General features: G+C 42.2%; 1 protein-coding gene across 1 annotated transcript in view; it reads left to right on the top strand.

The window, feature by feature from the left end:
- The window catches only part of plxna2 (plexin A2), an 801,241-nt gene that overhangs the window by 571,763 nt on the left and 215,185 nt on the right, over nucleotides 1-14,293 (top strand). Inside the window, exon 6 of the mRNA XM_061902603.1 lies at nucleotides 13,223-13,346. Coding sequence (XP_061758587.1) covers nucleotides 13,223-13,346 — 124 coding nt within the window. The remainder of the gene's footprint in view (nucleotides 1-13,222; nucleotides 13,347-14,293) is intronic.

Genomic DNA, 14,293 nt, shown 5'->3' with positions numbered 1-14,293 from the left:
TTAAGTACCACCATTATGACAACATTAAATACAGTAGTGTAGTAGACCGAAGTATTCATCAAGTACCACCATGATGACAACATTAAATACAGTAGTGTAGTAGACCGAAGTATTCATCAAGTACCACCATCATGACAACATTAAATACAGTAGTGTAGTAGACCTAAGTATTCATTAAGTACCACCATCATGACAACATTCAATACAGTAGTGTAGTAGACCTAAGTATCCATTAAGTACCACCATAATGACAACATTAAATACAGTAGTGTAGTAGACCTAAGTATTCATTAAGTACCACCATAATGACAACATTAAGTACAGTAGTGTAGTAGACCTAAGTATTCATCAAGTACCACCATAATGACAACATTAAATACAGTAGTGTAGTAGACCTAAGTATTCATTAAGTACCACCACAATGACAACATTAAATACAGTAGTGTAGTAGACCTAAGTATTCATTAAGTACCACCATCATGACAACATTAAATACAGTAGTGTAGTAGACCTAAGTATTCATTAAGTACCACCATAATGATAACATTAAATACAGTAGTGTAGTAGACCTAAGTATTCATTAAGTACCACCATCATGACAACATTAAATACAGTAGTGTAGTAGACCTAAGTATTCATTAAGTACCACCATCATGACAACATTAAATACAGTAGTGTAGTAGACCTAAGTATTCATTAAGTACCACCACAATGACAACATTAAATACAGTAGTGTAGTAGACCTAAGTATTCATTAAGTACCACCATCATGACAACATTAAATACAGTAGTGTAGTAGACCTAAGTATTCATTAAGTACCACCATGATGACAACATTAAATACAGTAGTGTAGTAGACCTAAGTATTCATTAAGTACCACCCTAATGACAGCATTAAAAACAGTAGTGTAGTAGATATAAGTATTCATCAAGTACCAACATAATGACAACATTAAATACAGTAATGTAGTAGACCTAAGTATTCATTAAGTACCACCATAAAGACAACATTAAATACAGTAATGTAGTAGACCTAAGTATTCATTAAGTACCACCATCATGACAACATTAAATACAGTAGTGTAGTAGACCTAAGTATCCATTAAGTACCACCATAATGACAACATTAACATACAGTAGTGTAGTAGACCTAAGTATTCATTAAGTACCACCATAATGACAACATTAAGTACAGTAGTGTAGTAGACCTAAGTATTCATCAAGTACCACCATAATGACAACATTAAATACAGTAGTGTAGTAGACCTAAGTATTCATTAAGTACCACCATAATGACAACATTAAATACAGTAGTGTAGTAGACCTAAGTATTCATTAAGTACCACCATAATGACAACATTAAGTACAGTAGTGTAGTAGACCTAAGTATTCATCAAGTACCACCATCATGACAACATTCAATACAGTAGTGTAGTAGACCTAAGTATCCATTAAGTACCACCATAATGACAACATTAAATACAGTAGTGTAGTAGACCTAAGTATTCATTAAGTACCACCATAATGACAACATTAAGTACAGTAGTGTAGTAGACCTAAGTATTCATCAAGTACCACCATAATGACAACATTAAATACAGTAGTGTAGTAGACCTAAGTATTCATTAAGTACCACCACAATGACAACATTAAATACAGTAGTGTAGTAGACCTAAGTATTCATTAAGTACCACCATCATGACAACATTAAATACAGTAGTGTAGTAGACCTAAGTATTCATTAAGTACCACCATAATGATAACATTAAATACAGTAGTGTAGTAGACCTAAGTATTCATTAAGTACCACCATCATGACAACATTAAATACAGTAGTGTAGTAGACCTAAGTATTCATTAAGTACCACCATCATGACAACATTAAATACAGTAGTGTAGTAGACCTAAGTATTCATTAAGTACCACCACAATGACAACATTAAATACAGTAGTGTAGTAGACCTAAGTATTCATTAAGTACCACCATCATGACAACATTAAATACAGTAGTGTAGTAGACCTAAGTATTCATTAAGTACCACCATGATGACAACATTAAATACAGTAGTGTAGTAGACCTAAGTATTCATTAAGTACCACCCTAATGACAGCATTAAAAACAGTAGTGTAGTAGATATAAGTATTCATCAAGTACCAACATAATGACAACATTAAATACAGTAATGTAGTAGACCTAAGTATTCATTAAGTACCACCATAAAGACAACATTAAATACAGTAATGTAGTAGACCTAAGTATTCATTAAGTACCACCATCATGACAACATTAAATACAGTAGTGTAGTAGACCTAAGTATCCATTAAGTACCACCATAATGACAACATTAACATACAGTAGTGTAGTAGACCTAAGTATTCATTAAGTACCACCATAATGACAACATTAAGTACAGTAGTGTAGTAGACCTAAGTATTCATCAAGTACCACCATAATGACAACATTAAATACAGTAGTGTAGTAGACCTAAGTATTCATTAAGTACCACCATCATGACAACATTAAATACAGTAGTGTAGTAGACCTAAGTATTCATTAAGTACCACCATAATGACAACATTAAATACAGTAGTGTAGTAGACCTAAGTATTCATTAAGTACCACCATCATGACAACATTAAATACAGTAGTGTAGTAGACCTAAGTATTCATTAAGAACCACCTTAGTAATGACAACATTAAATACAGTAGTGTAGTAGACCTAAGTATTCATTAAGTACCACCTCAGTAATGACAACATTAAATACAGTAGTGTAGTAGACCTAAGTATTCATCAAGTACCACCATAATGACAACATTAAATACAGTAGTGTAGTAGACCTAAGTATTCATTAAGTACCACCTCAGTAATGACAACATTAAATACAGTAGTGTAGTAGACCTAAGTATTCATTAAGTACCACCATAATGACAACATCAAATACAGTAGCGTAGTAGACCAAAGTATTCATTAAGTACCACCATGAAGACAACATTAAATACAGTAGCGTAGTAGACCTAAGTATTCATTAAGTACCACTATCATGACAACCAGTGTGTGTTCTCAAGTTCTGACAACATAATTGTGCTCAGGACCGTGGAATGGAGATGTAGCTGCGAGTCAGCGTGTGTGTGTGTGTGTGTGTGTGTGTGTGTGTGTGTGTGTGTGTGTGTGTGTGTGTGTGTGTGTGTGTGTGTGTGTGTGTGTGTGTGTGTGTGTGTGCGCACACCTCGGCGTGGCGGCCCATCAGCCCATCAACCGCCGCGCCGTGGACCGGGGCTGACCCGGCGGAGTCCAATTAGAGGCGCTAGCAAGCACTCAGACTCTGCTGGCTGGTCCACACACACACACACACACACACACACACACACACACACACACACACACACACACACACACACACTTTTAATGGGGGACAGACTTTTAATGAGTGGATGGTGGGGGCGGAGTGTGGGAGAGAAATGAGTGTCATTTGCATAGCAGGCCACTAGGGGGTGATGTCACCACTCAGGGGTGATGTCACCATTCGGGGGTGATGTCACGTTGTCATCAATTCAAAATTGAGTGACAGGTGTCCCAAACACAAGTTTGTTTACATCCAATATCACACCCATACTGGAAGCTTTTTGGTGTATCAATCCCATTCGATACCAGCTTGAGTCCTACATGCTTTTATTTTGGAGAGTGTTGGGTTGTCTCCATATGTTTTGGTACCGGTACCATACTTTTTGATACTTTTCTAAATAAAGGGGACCATAAAAAAAGGTCATTATTGTCTTTATTTGAACAAAATATGACATTGCAGAACCAAATGTCGGCTGCGGAGAATGCCAGTTCTGATCGGGGTTGTCCAGATACCAATATTTTGGTACCAGTACCGGTACCAAAACGTATTTCGATACTTTTCTAAATAAAGGGGACCACAAAAAATGTCATTATCGTCTTTACTGTAAGAAAAAATTTTAGTGTACATGACACATGTTTACTATTGTCATTTAGTCCTTAAATAAAATGTTGAACATACTAGACAACTTGTCTTTTACTAGATAGATAGATAGAACTTTATTGATTCATTCAGGAGAGTTCCATCAGGAGAATTAGTAAGTAAACAAAACAAAAACTCCTAATTAATCTGCAGTAACATATTGTGTCATTTATACACCTATTATTTTCTACACATTATGAGGGACAAACTGTAAAAAATGGATTATTAATCCACTTATTCGTTTACTGTTAATATCTGCTTACTTATTATTTTAACATGTTCTATCTACACTTCTGTTCAAATGTAATAATCACTTATTCTTCTCTTCTTTGATACTTGACGTTAGTTTTGGATGATACCACACATTTAAGTATCGATGTGATACCAAGTAGTTACAGGATCATACAAAAAAATAATAATACCTAATACACCAGTAATGATATGGTTAAAAAATACTGATGTAAAGGGTAGGTGTCGTTCTGTGTTCTATTGTAACATGTTCTATCTACACTTCTGTTCAAATGTAATAATCACTTATTCTTCTCTTCTTTGATACTTGACTTTAGTTTGGGATGATACCACACATTTAGGTATCGATCCGGTACCAAGTACTTAAAAGGATCATACATTGGTCATATTCAAAGTCCTCATGTGTCCAGGGACATATTTACTGACTTCATAAACAGTATTAATCTTAAAAAAAGGGAAAATTATTTTTCGATGATGATAAATATCATTTTAATCATAGTCGTATCGACTAGATACTTGGTATCAATACAGTGGATGTCAGGTGTAGATCCACCCATGGCGTTTGTTTACATTGTGACTTCGGTGAGCCATTGTATCCTTTGTGTAATGAAGCATTTTTAGCTATTCCTCCTCCTCCAGTGATAACGCTACTTGAAAAAACATACTTTATCTGTCGCTATGTAGTGTTTCAGTGTTATTACTTCATCTTCATCCTTACTTTTTACACCAAAATGCATCCGTTCTCCCTTTTCTGTCTCCACACTGTGTCTGCTTGTACGTACTCTGTGTGTGTGCACTGCTGAACATGCTCCTCTGCTTGTAAAACCAGCAATGTCACCACGTGACGTCAAACAGAATCTAATACCGTGTTTGATTCATTAGTATGGCGATACTCCTAATTAGTCTGCTGACGTATGCAGTAACATATTGTGTCATGTATACACCTATTATTTTGTACACATTATGAGGGACAAGCGGTACAAAATGGACTCAGACAACCCTAATTTGTATATCGGGGGGGATTTTTATCCACGGAAAATGTATTAAAGACCAACTTAAAGCTGCAAGCAGTGATAGACGGGACCGACTTTCCTGCCTTTACCCATTCAACATATCTTTACCTGCACATTACCTACCTTCCCTGCATCTTGGAGTCAAACTGGTGCCATCTTCTTTCACCCAGTCAACATATCTTTACCCGCACAACACCTACCTTCTCTGCATTGTGTGGTCACGCTGGTGCTTCCTGCTTTTAAGCGGCCATCTGGAAAAGGCTCGTAAAATCAAACCCGGAGCAGTTAGAAAAACTCTTTGCGCAACTTTTAATCAGAAGGGTTCAGTCTCTTCCCTGTGGGAGTTTGAAGCCGACACAACAAACGCGCTCAGAAGAGATAATGTTTGAAAAAAGGTGACATGTTTTTACAAAACTTTTGTTTTGAAGGGGGGATTGCCAACTTCCTGATGATTTTTGCTGAAGGATGTTAACTAATGAAATGTAGGTCTAAGTGAGACCTACATAGAGGGTTGTGTTTCATGTCTCTACGACATTTCTACCGGAAGTTACAAGCAATTTTGTCTGTGTTTTCCTCCTAGGAGCAGTTTTGTCTGTGTTTTATTCCTAGGGGGCGTTAGAGCGTAATTTTGAGTTTTGGGTTTTGGTTTTTAATTAGATGGCAATTTTCGCCAGTCCTGATGTGTGTGTCCACGTTGGTGAGTTTTGAAGCATTTTAAGGGGGTCAAATTACAGCTTAAAGAGGCAAAAATGATATTTTTTAGGAAAATTTAGTTTTGAAGGGGTTTTTGCCAACTTTTTATTGATTTTTGCTGAAGGATGTGAGTGTATGAAATGTAGGTCTAAGTCAGACCTACATAGAAGTTTTTTTTTCATGTCTCTATGACATTTCTAACGAAAGTTACAAGCAGTTTTGTCTGTGTTTTCTTCCTAGGAGCAGTTTTGTCTGTGTTTTTTCCTAGGGGGCGCTAAAGCGCAATTTTGAGTTTTAGGGTTTGTTTTTTATTAGATCGCAATTTTCACCAGTACTGATGTGTGTGTAAAATTTGGTGAGTTTTGAAGCATGTTACTCCTCTCTGAGCTGCAACCTTATCGTGGTAGAGGAGTTTGCGTGTCCCAATGATCCTAGGAGCTATGTTGTCCGGGGGCATAAAGCCCCCTGGTAGGGTCTCCCAAGGCAAACAGGTTCTAGGTGAGGGATCAGACAAAGAGCAGCTCGAAGACCTTTATGAAGAAGAAACATCATGGACCCAGATTTCCCTCGCCCGGACGCGGGTCACCGGGGCCCCCCTCTGGAGCCAGGCCCGGAGGTGGGGCACGATGGCGAGCGCCTGGTGGCCGGGCCTGTTCCCATGGGGTTCGGCCGGGCACAGCCCGAAGAGGCAACGTGGGTCACCCCTCCAATGGGCTCACCACCCATAGCAGGGGCCATAGAGGTCGGGTGCATTGTGAGCTGGGCGACAGCCGAAGGCAGGGCACTAGGCGGTCCGATCCTCGGCTACAGAAGCTAGCTCTTGGGACGTGGAACGTCACGTCACTGGGGGGGAAAGAGCCTGAGCTAGTGCGCGAAGTCGAGAAATTCCGGCTGGATATAGTCGGACTCACTTCGACGCACAGCAAGGGCTCTGGAACCACTTCTCTCGAGAGGGATTGGACCCTCTTCCACTCTGGCGTTGCCGGCAGTGAGAGGCGACGGGCTGGGGTGGCAATTCTTGTTTCCCCCCGGCTCAAAGCCTGTACGTTGGAGTTCAACCCGGTGGACGAAAGGGTAGCCTCCCTCCGCCTTCGGGTGGGGGGACGGGTCCTGACTGTTGTTTGTGCTTATGCACCAAACAGCAGTTCAGAGTACCCACCCTTTTTGGGAACGCTCGAGGGAGTACTGGAAAGTGCTCCCCCGGGTGATTCCCTTGTCCTACTGGGAGACTTCAACGCTCACGTTGGCAACGACAGTGAAACCTGGAGAGGCGTGATTGGGAAGAATGGCCGCCCGGATCTGAACCCGAGTGGTGTTTTGTTATTGGACTTTTGTGCTCGTCACGGATTGTCCATAACAAACACCATGTTCAAGCATAAGGGTGTCCATATGTGCACTTGGCACCAGGACACCCTAGGCCGCAGTTCCATGATCGACTTTGTAGTTGTGTCATCGGATTTGCGGCCTCATGTTATGGACACTCGGGTGAAGAGAGGGGCGGAGCTTTCTACCGATCACCACCTGGTGGTGAGTTGGCTGCGATGGTGGGGGAGGATGCCGGACAGACCTGGGAGGCCCAAACGCATTGTGAGGGTCTGCTGGGAACGTCTGGCAGAGTCTCCTGTCAGACAAAGTTTCAATTCCCACCTCCGGAAGAACTTTGAACATGTCACGAGGGAGGTGCTGGACATTGAGTCCGAGTGGACCATGTTCCGCACCTCTATTGTCGAGGCGGCAGATCGGAGCTGTGGCCGCAAGGTAGTTGGTGCCTGTCGGGGCGGCAATCCTAAAACCCCTTGGTGGACACCAGCGGTGAGGGATGCCGTCAAGCTGAAGAAGGAGTCCTATCGGGTCCTTTTGGCTCATAGGACTCCGGAGGCAGTGGACAGGTACCGACAGGCCAAGCGGTGTGCAGCTTCAGCGGTCGCGGAGGCAAAAACTCGGACATGGGAAGAGTTCGGGGAAGCCATGGAAAACGACTTCCGGACGGCTTCGAAGCGATTCTGGACCACCGTCCGCCGCCTCAGGAAGGGGAAACAGTGCACTATCAACACCGTGTATGGTGCGGATGGTGTTCTGCTGACCTCGACTGCGAATGTTGTGGATAGGTGGAAGGAATACTTCGAAGACCTCCTCAATCCCACCAACACGTCTTCCTATGAGGAAGCAGTGCCTGGGGAATCTGTGGTGGACTCACCTATTTCTGGGGCTGAGGTCGCTGAGGTAGTTAAAAAGCTCCTCGGTGGCAGGGCCCCAGGGGTGGACGAGATCCGCCCGGAGTTCCTTAAGGCTCTGGATGCTGTGGGGCTGTCTTGGTTGACAAGACTTTGCAGCATCGCGTGGACATCGGGGGCGGTACCTCTGGATTGGCAGACCGGTGTGGTGGTTCCTCTCTTTAAGAAGGGGGACCGGAGGGTGTGTTCCAACTATCGTGGGATCACACTCCTCAGCCTTCCCGGTAAGGTTTATTCAGGTGTACTGGAGAGGAGGCTACGTCGGATAGTCGAACCTCGGATTCAGGAGGAACAGTGTGGTTTTCGTCCTGGTCGTGGAACTGTGGACCAGCTCTATACTCTCGGCAGGGTTCTTGAGGGTGCATGGGAGTTTGCCCAACCAGTCTACATGTGCTTTGTGGACTTGGAGAAGGCATTCGACCGTGTCCCTCGGGAAGTCCTGTGGGGAGTGCTCAGAGAGTATGGGGTATCGGACTGTCTTATTGTGGCGGTCCGTTCCCTGTACGATCAGTGCCAGAGCTTGGTCCGCATTGCCGGCAGTAAGTCGAACACATTTCCAGTGAGGGTTGGACTCCGCCAAGGCTGTCCTTTGTCACCGATTCTGTTCATAACTTTTATGGACAGAATTTCTAGGCGCAGTCAAGGCGTTGAGGGGTTCCGGTTTGGCAACCGCAGGATTAGGTCTCTGCTTTTTGCAGATGATGTGGTCCTGATGGCTTCATCTGACCGGGATCTTCAGCTCTTGCTGGATCGGTTCGCAGCCGAGTGTGAAGCGACCGGAATGAGAATCAGCACCTCCAAGTCCGAGTCCATGGTTCTCGCCCGGAAAAGGGTGGAGTGCCATCTCCGGGTTGGGGAGGAGACCCTGCCCCAAGTGGAGGAGTTCAAGTACCTAGGAGTCTTGTTCACGAGTGAGGGAAGAGTGGATCGTGAGATCGACAGGCGGATCGGTGCGGCGTCTTCAGTAATGCGGACGTTGTACCGGTCCGTTGTGGTGAAGAAGGAGCTGAACCGGAAGGCAAAGCTCTCAATTTACCGGTCGATCTACGTTCCCATCCTCACCTATGGTCATGAGCTTTGGGTCATGACCGAAAGGATAAGATCACGGGTACAAGCAGCCGAAATGAGTTTCCTCCGCCGTGTGGCGGGGCTCTCCCTTAGAGATAGGGTGAGAAGCTCTACCATCCGGGAGGAACTCAAAGTAAAGCCGCTGCTCCTTCACATCGAGAGGAGCCAGATGAGGTGGTTCGGGCATCTGGTCAGGATGCCACCCGAACGCCTCCCTAGGGAGGTGTTTAGGGCACGTCCAACCGGTAGGAGGCCACGGGGAAGACCCAGGACACGTTGGGAAGACTATGTCTCCCGGCTGGCCTGGGAACGCCTCGGGATCCCCCGGGAAGAGCTAGACGAAGTGGCTGGGGAGAGGGAAGTCTGGGTTTCCCTGCTTAGGCTGTTGCCCCCGCGACCCGACCTCGGATAAGCGGAAGATGATGGATGGATGGATGGATGAAGCATGTTAAGGGGGTCAAATTACAGCTTAAAGAGGCAAAAATGACATTTTTTAGGAAAATTTTGTTTTGAAGGGGTTTTTGCCAACTTTTTATTGATTTTTGCTGAAGGATGTGAGTGTATGAAATGTAGGTCTAAGTCAGACCTACATAGAAGTTTTTTTTTCATGTCTCTATGACATTCCTACCGGAAGTTACAAGCAATTTTGTCTGTGTTTTCCTCCTAGGAGCAGTTTTGTCTGTGTTTTATTCCTAGGGGGCGTTAGAGCGCAATTTTGAGTTTTGGGTTTTGGTTTTTAATTAGATGGCAATTTTCGCCAGTCCTGATGTGTGTGTCCACGTTGGTGAGTTTTGAAGCATTTTAAGGGGGTCAAATTACAGCTTAAAGAGGCAAAAATGATATTTTTTAGGAAAATTTAGTTTTGAAGGGGTTTTTGCCAACTTTTTATTGATTTTTGCTGAAGGATGTGAGTGTATGAAATGTAGGTCTAAGTCAGACCTACATAGAAGTTTTTTTTTCATGTCTCTATGACATTTCTAACGAAAGTTACAAGCAGTTTTGTCTGTGTTTTCTTCCTAGGAGCAGTTTTGTCTGTGTTTTTTCCTAGGGGGCGCTAAAGCGCAATTTTGAGTTTTAGGGTTTGTTTTTTATTAGATCGCATATATCGCCAGTACTGATGTGTGTGTAAAATTTGGTGAGTTTTGAAGCATGTTAAGGGGGTCAAATTACAGCTTAAAGAGGCAAAAATGACATTTTTTAGGAAAATTTAGTTTTGAAGGGGTTTTTGCCAACTTCTTATTGATTTTTGCTGAAGGATGTGAGTGTATGAAATGTAGGTCTACGTCAGACCTACATAGATGTTTTTGTTTCATGTCCCAACGACATTCCTAACAGAAGTTACAAGCAGTTTTGTCTGTGTTTTTTCCTAGGGGGCGCTAGAGTGCAATTTTGAGTTTTGGGGTTTGGTTTTTGATTAGATGGCAATTTTCGCCAGTCCTGATGTGTGTGTCCAGTTTAGTGAGTTTTGAAGCATTTTAAGGGTGTCAAATTATAGCTTAAAGAGGCAAAAATGACATTTTTTAGGAAAATGTAGTTTTGAAGGGGTTTTTGCCAACTTTTTATTGATTTTTGCTAAGGACGTAAGCGTACGAAATGTAGGTCTAAGTCAGACCTACATAGAAGTTTTTTTTTCATGTCTCTACGACATTCATAACGGAAGTTATAAGCAATTGTGTCTGTGTTTTCTTCATAGGAGCCGTTTTGTCTGTGTTTTATTCCTAGAGGGCGCTAAAGAGCAATTTTGAGTTTTGGGGTTTGTTTTTTTATTAGATGGCAATTTTTGCCAGTAGTGATGTGTGTGTAAAATTTGGTGAGTTTTGAAGCATTTTAAGGGGGTCAAATTACAGCTCAAAGAGGCAAAAATGACATTTTTTAGCAAACTTTTGTTTTGAAGGGGTTTTTGCCAACTTCCTGTTGATTTTTGCTGAAGGGTGTGAGTGTATGAAATCTAGGTCTAACTCAGACCTACATAGATGTTTTTGTTTCATGTCCCAACGACATTCCTAACGGAAGTTACAAGCAGTTTTGTCTGTGTTTTTTCCTAGGGGGCGTTAGAGCGCAATTTTGAGTTTTGGGTTTTGTTTTTTTATTAGATTTCAATTTTCGCCAGTCCTGATGTGTGTGTTCAGTTTGGTGAGTTTGAAGCATTTTAAGGGGGTCAAATTACAGCACAAAGAGGCAAAAATGATTTTTTTTAGGAAAATTTAGTTTTGAAGGGGTTTTTGCCAACTTCCTGTTGGTTTTTGCTGAATGATGTGCGTGTATGAAATGTAGGTCTAAATGACACCTACATATAATTTTTTGTTTTATGTCTTTACGACATTCCTACCGAAAGTTACAAGCAGTTTTGTCTGTGTTTTCTTCCTAGGCGCAGTTTTCTCTGTGTTTTATTCCTAGGGGGTGCTAGAGCGCAAATTTGAGTTTTGGGGTTTGTTTTTTTATCAGATTGCAATTTTTGCCAGTCCTGATGTTTGTGTCCAGTTTGGTGAGTTTTGAAGCATTTTAACGGGGTCAAATTACAGCTCAAATAGGCAAAAATTAAATTTTTTTAGGAAAGTGTAGTTTTGAAGGGGTTTTTGCCAACTTCCTGTTGATTTTTGCTGAAGGGTGTGAGTGTATGAAATGTAGATCTAAGTGAGACCTACATAGAGGTTTTTGTTTCATGTCTCAACGACATTCCTATCGGAAGTTGCTAGCAGTTTTGTCTGTGTTTTTTTCCTAGGGGGCACTAGAGCGCAATTTTGAGTTTTGGTGTTTTTGATTAGATCGTAATTCTCGCCAGTCCTGATGTGTGTGTCCAGTTTGGTGAGTTTTAAAGCATTTTAAGGGGGTCAAATTACAGCACAAAGAGGCAAAAATGATTTTTTTTAGGAAAATTTAGTTTTGAAGGGGTTTTTGCCAACTTCCTGTTGGTTTTTGCTGAATGATGTGCGTGTATGAAATGTAGGTCTAAATGACACCTACATATAATTTTTTGTTTTATGTCTTTACGACATTCCTACCGAAAGTTACAAGCAGTTTTGTCTGTGTTTTCTTCCTAGGCGCAGTTTTCTCTGTGTTTTATTCCTAGGGGGTGCTAGAGCGCAAATTTGAGTTTTGGGGTTTGTTTTTTTATCAGATTGCAATTTTTGCCAGTCCTGATGTTTGTGTCCAGTTTGGTGAGTTTTGAAGCATTTTAACGGGGTCAAATTACAGCTCAAATAGGCAAAAATGAAATTTTTTAGCAAACTTTTGTTTTGAAGGAGTTTTTGCCAAAAACCTGTTGATTTTTGCTGAAGGGTGTGAGTGTATGAAATGTAGGTCTAAGTGAGACCTACATAGAGGTTTTTGTTTCATGTCTCAACGACATTCCTATCAGAAGTTGCTAGCAGTTTTGTCTGTGTTTTATCCTAGGGGGCGCTAGAGCGCAATTTTGAGTTTTGGGGTTTTTTTTTTTTTTTATTAGATGGCAATTTTTTGCCAGTCCTGATGTATGTGTCCAGTTTGAGTTTTGAAGAATTTTTAGGGGGTCAAATTATAGCTCAAAGAGGCAAAAATGAAATTTTTTAGCAAACTTTTGTTTTGAAGGAGTTTTTGCCAAAAACCTGTTGATTTTTGCTGAAGGGTGTGAGTGTATGAAATGTAGGTCTAAGTGAGACCTACATAGAGGTTTTTGTTTCATGTCTCAACGACATTCCTATCAGGAGTTGCTAGCAGTTTTGTCTGTGTTTTTTTCCTAGGGGGTGCTAGAGCGCAATTTTGAGTTTTGGGTTTTGGTGTTTTTGATTAGATGGCAATTTTCGGCAGTCCTGATGTGTGTGTTGAATAAGTTTTAAAGCATGTTAATGGAGTCAAATTACATCTCGAAGAGGCAGCGGTATAATAATAATAAAACAGGACGCTGATTCTGAGGTTTTGGGGGCTTGTCCGGGAGTGGATTTTTGTTTAAAGTGACACACCTGAGACCGAGCACACCTTTCAAAGCGTCTGTCTCCTCCCCAGGTGTTCCCAGAAGAACCGCTGCGACCGGGCCAGCGAGCCCTACCGCTTCGCCGCCGCTCTGGACCAGTGTGTGAAGGCCAGCGTGCACCCCGACAGCATCGCCGTGTCCGAGCCCGGCGTGACCGTAAGTTTGCACACCTTTTTGAAGTTTTTGCACACATAATGAAAAAGCACTCAGACGTTAATGAAGTGAAGAAGCAGGCTGATCTACATACCCGCTGCCCACGTAAGGACGCCAAAAAAACTTCCCGCTCCTGATTGTGTGCGGGCCATGCATAAACATGAGGGGGGGTCATAAGAGCTTCGAGTTGGCGTTTCAGCGCCCGTACGCTCGCTCGCTCGCTACCTCAGAAGTCTGCACGCTCGCCAAGATGTGTTTGTGTGGGAGGCTGAGTGGGCGGCCAAAGTTGCCCGGGTGCAGCAAAACTTGGAGGTCAAACGTGTGTGTGAGCATACGCTGGAGACTCCTGCCGCTGCTGCCTGGAAAAAAAGGCCGGGACGAAGTGCTAACAGTTAGCACTTTAGCCCGTTAGCGTCAAGTCACAAAATGGGCAAAAAGGCTAGCATGCAATGACGTTAACGTGCTAAAAAGTTAACATGCTTAAAAGAACAAAATGAACTGAGGTGCTAACAGTTAGCACTATAGCCCGTTAGCGTCAAGTCGTAACAAAATGGGCGAAAAAAAGTCAGCATGCAATAACGTTAACGTGCTTGGAAGAACAAAATAAACCAAAGTGCTGATAGTTAGCAATTAGCGTCAAGTCGTAACAAAATGGGCAAAAAAAAAAGCTAGCATGCAATGACGTTAACGTGCTAAAAAGTTAACCTGTTTAAAAGAACAAAATGAACTGAAGTGCTAACAGTTAGCACTATAGCCTGTTAGCGTCAAGTCACAAAATGGGCAAAAAAGCTAGTATGCAATAACGTTAACGTGCTAAAAACTTAACATGCTTAAAAGAACAAAATTTACTGAAGTGCTAACAGTTAGCACTATAGCCCGTTAGCGTCAAGTCGTAACAAAATGGGCGAAAAAAAGTCAGCATGCAATAACGTTAATGTGCTTGGAAGAAC

Source organism: Nerophis ophidion, linkage group LG06, assembly GCF_033978795.1.
Source record: "Nerophis ophidion isolate RoL-2023_Sa linkage group LG06, RoL_Noph_v1.0, whole genome shotgun sequence".
NCBI lineage: Eukaryota > Metazoa > Chordata > Actinopteri > Syngnathiformes > Syngnathidae > Nerophis > Nerophis ophidion.
The sequence above is the reverse complement of the archived record's forward strand: the minus strand, read 5'-3'. Positions and strand labels throughout refer to the sequence as shown.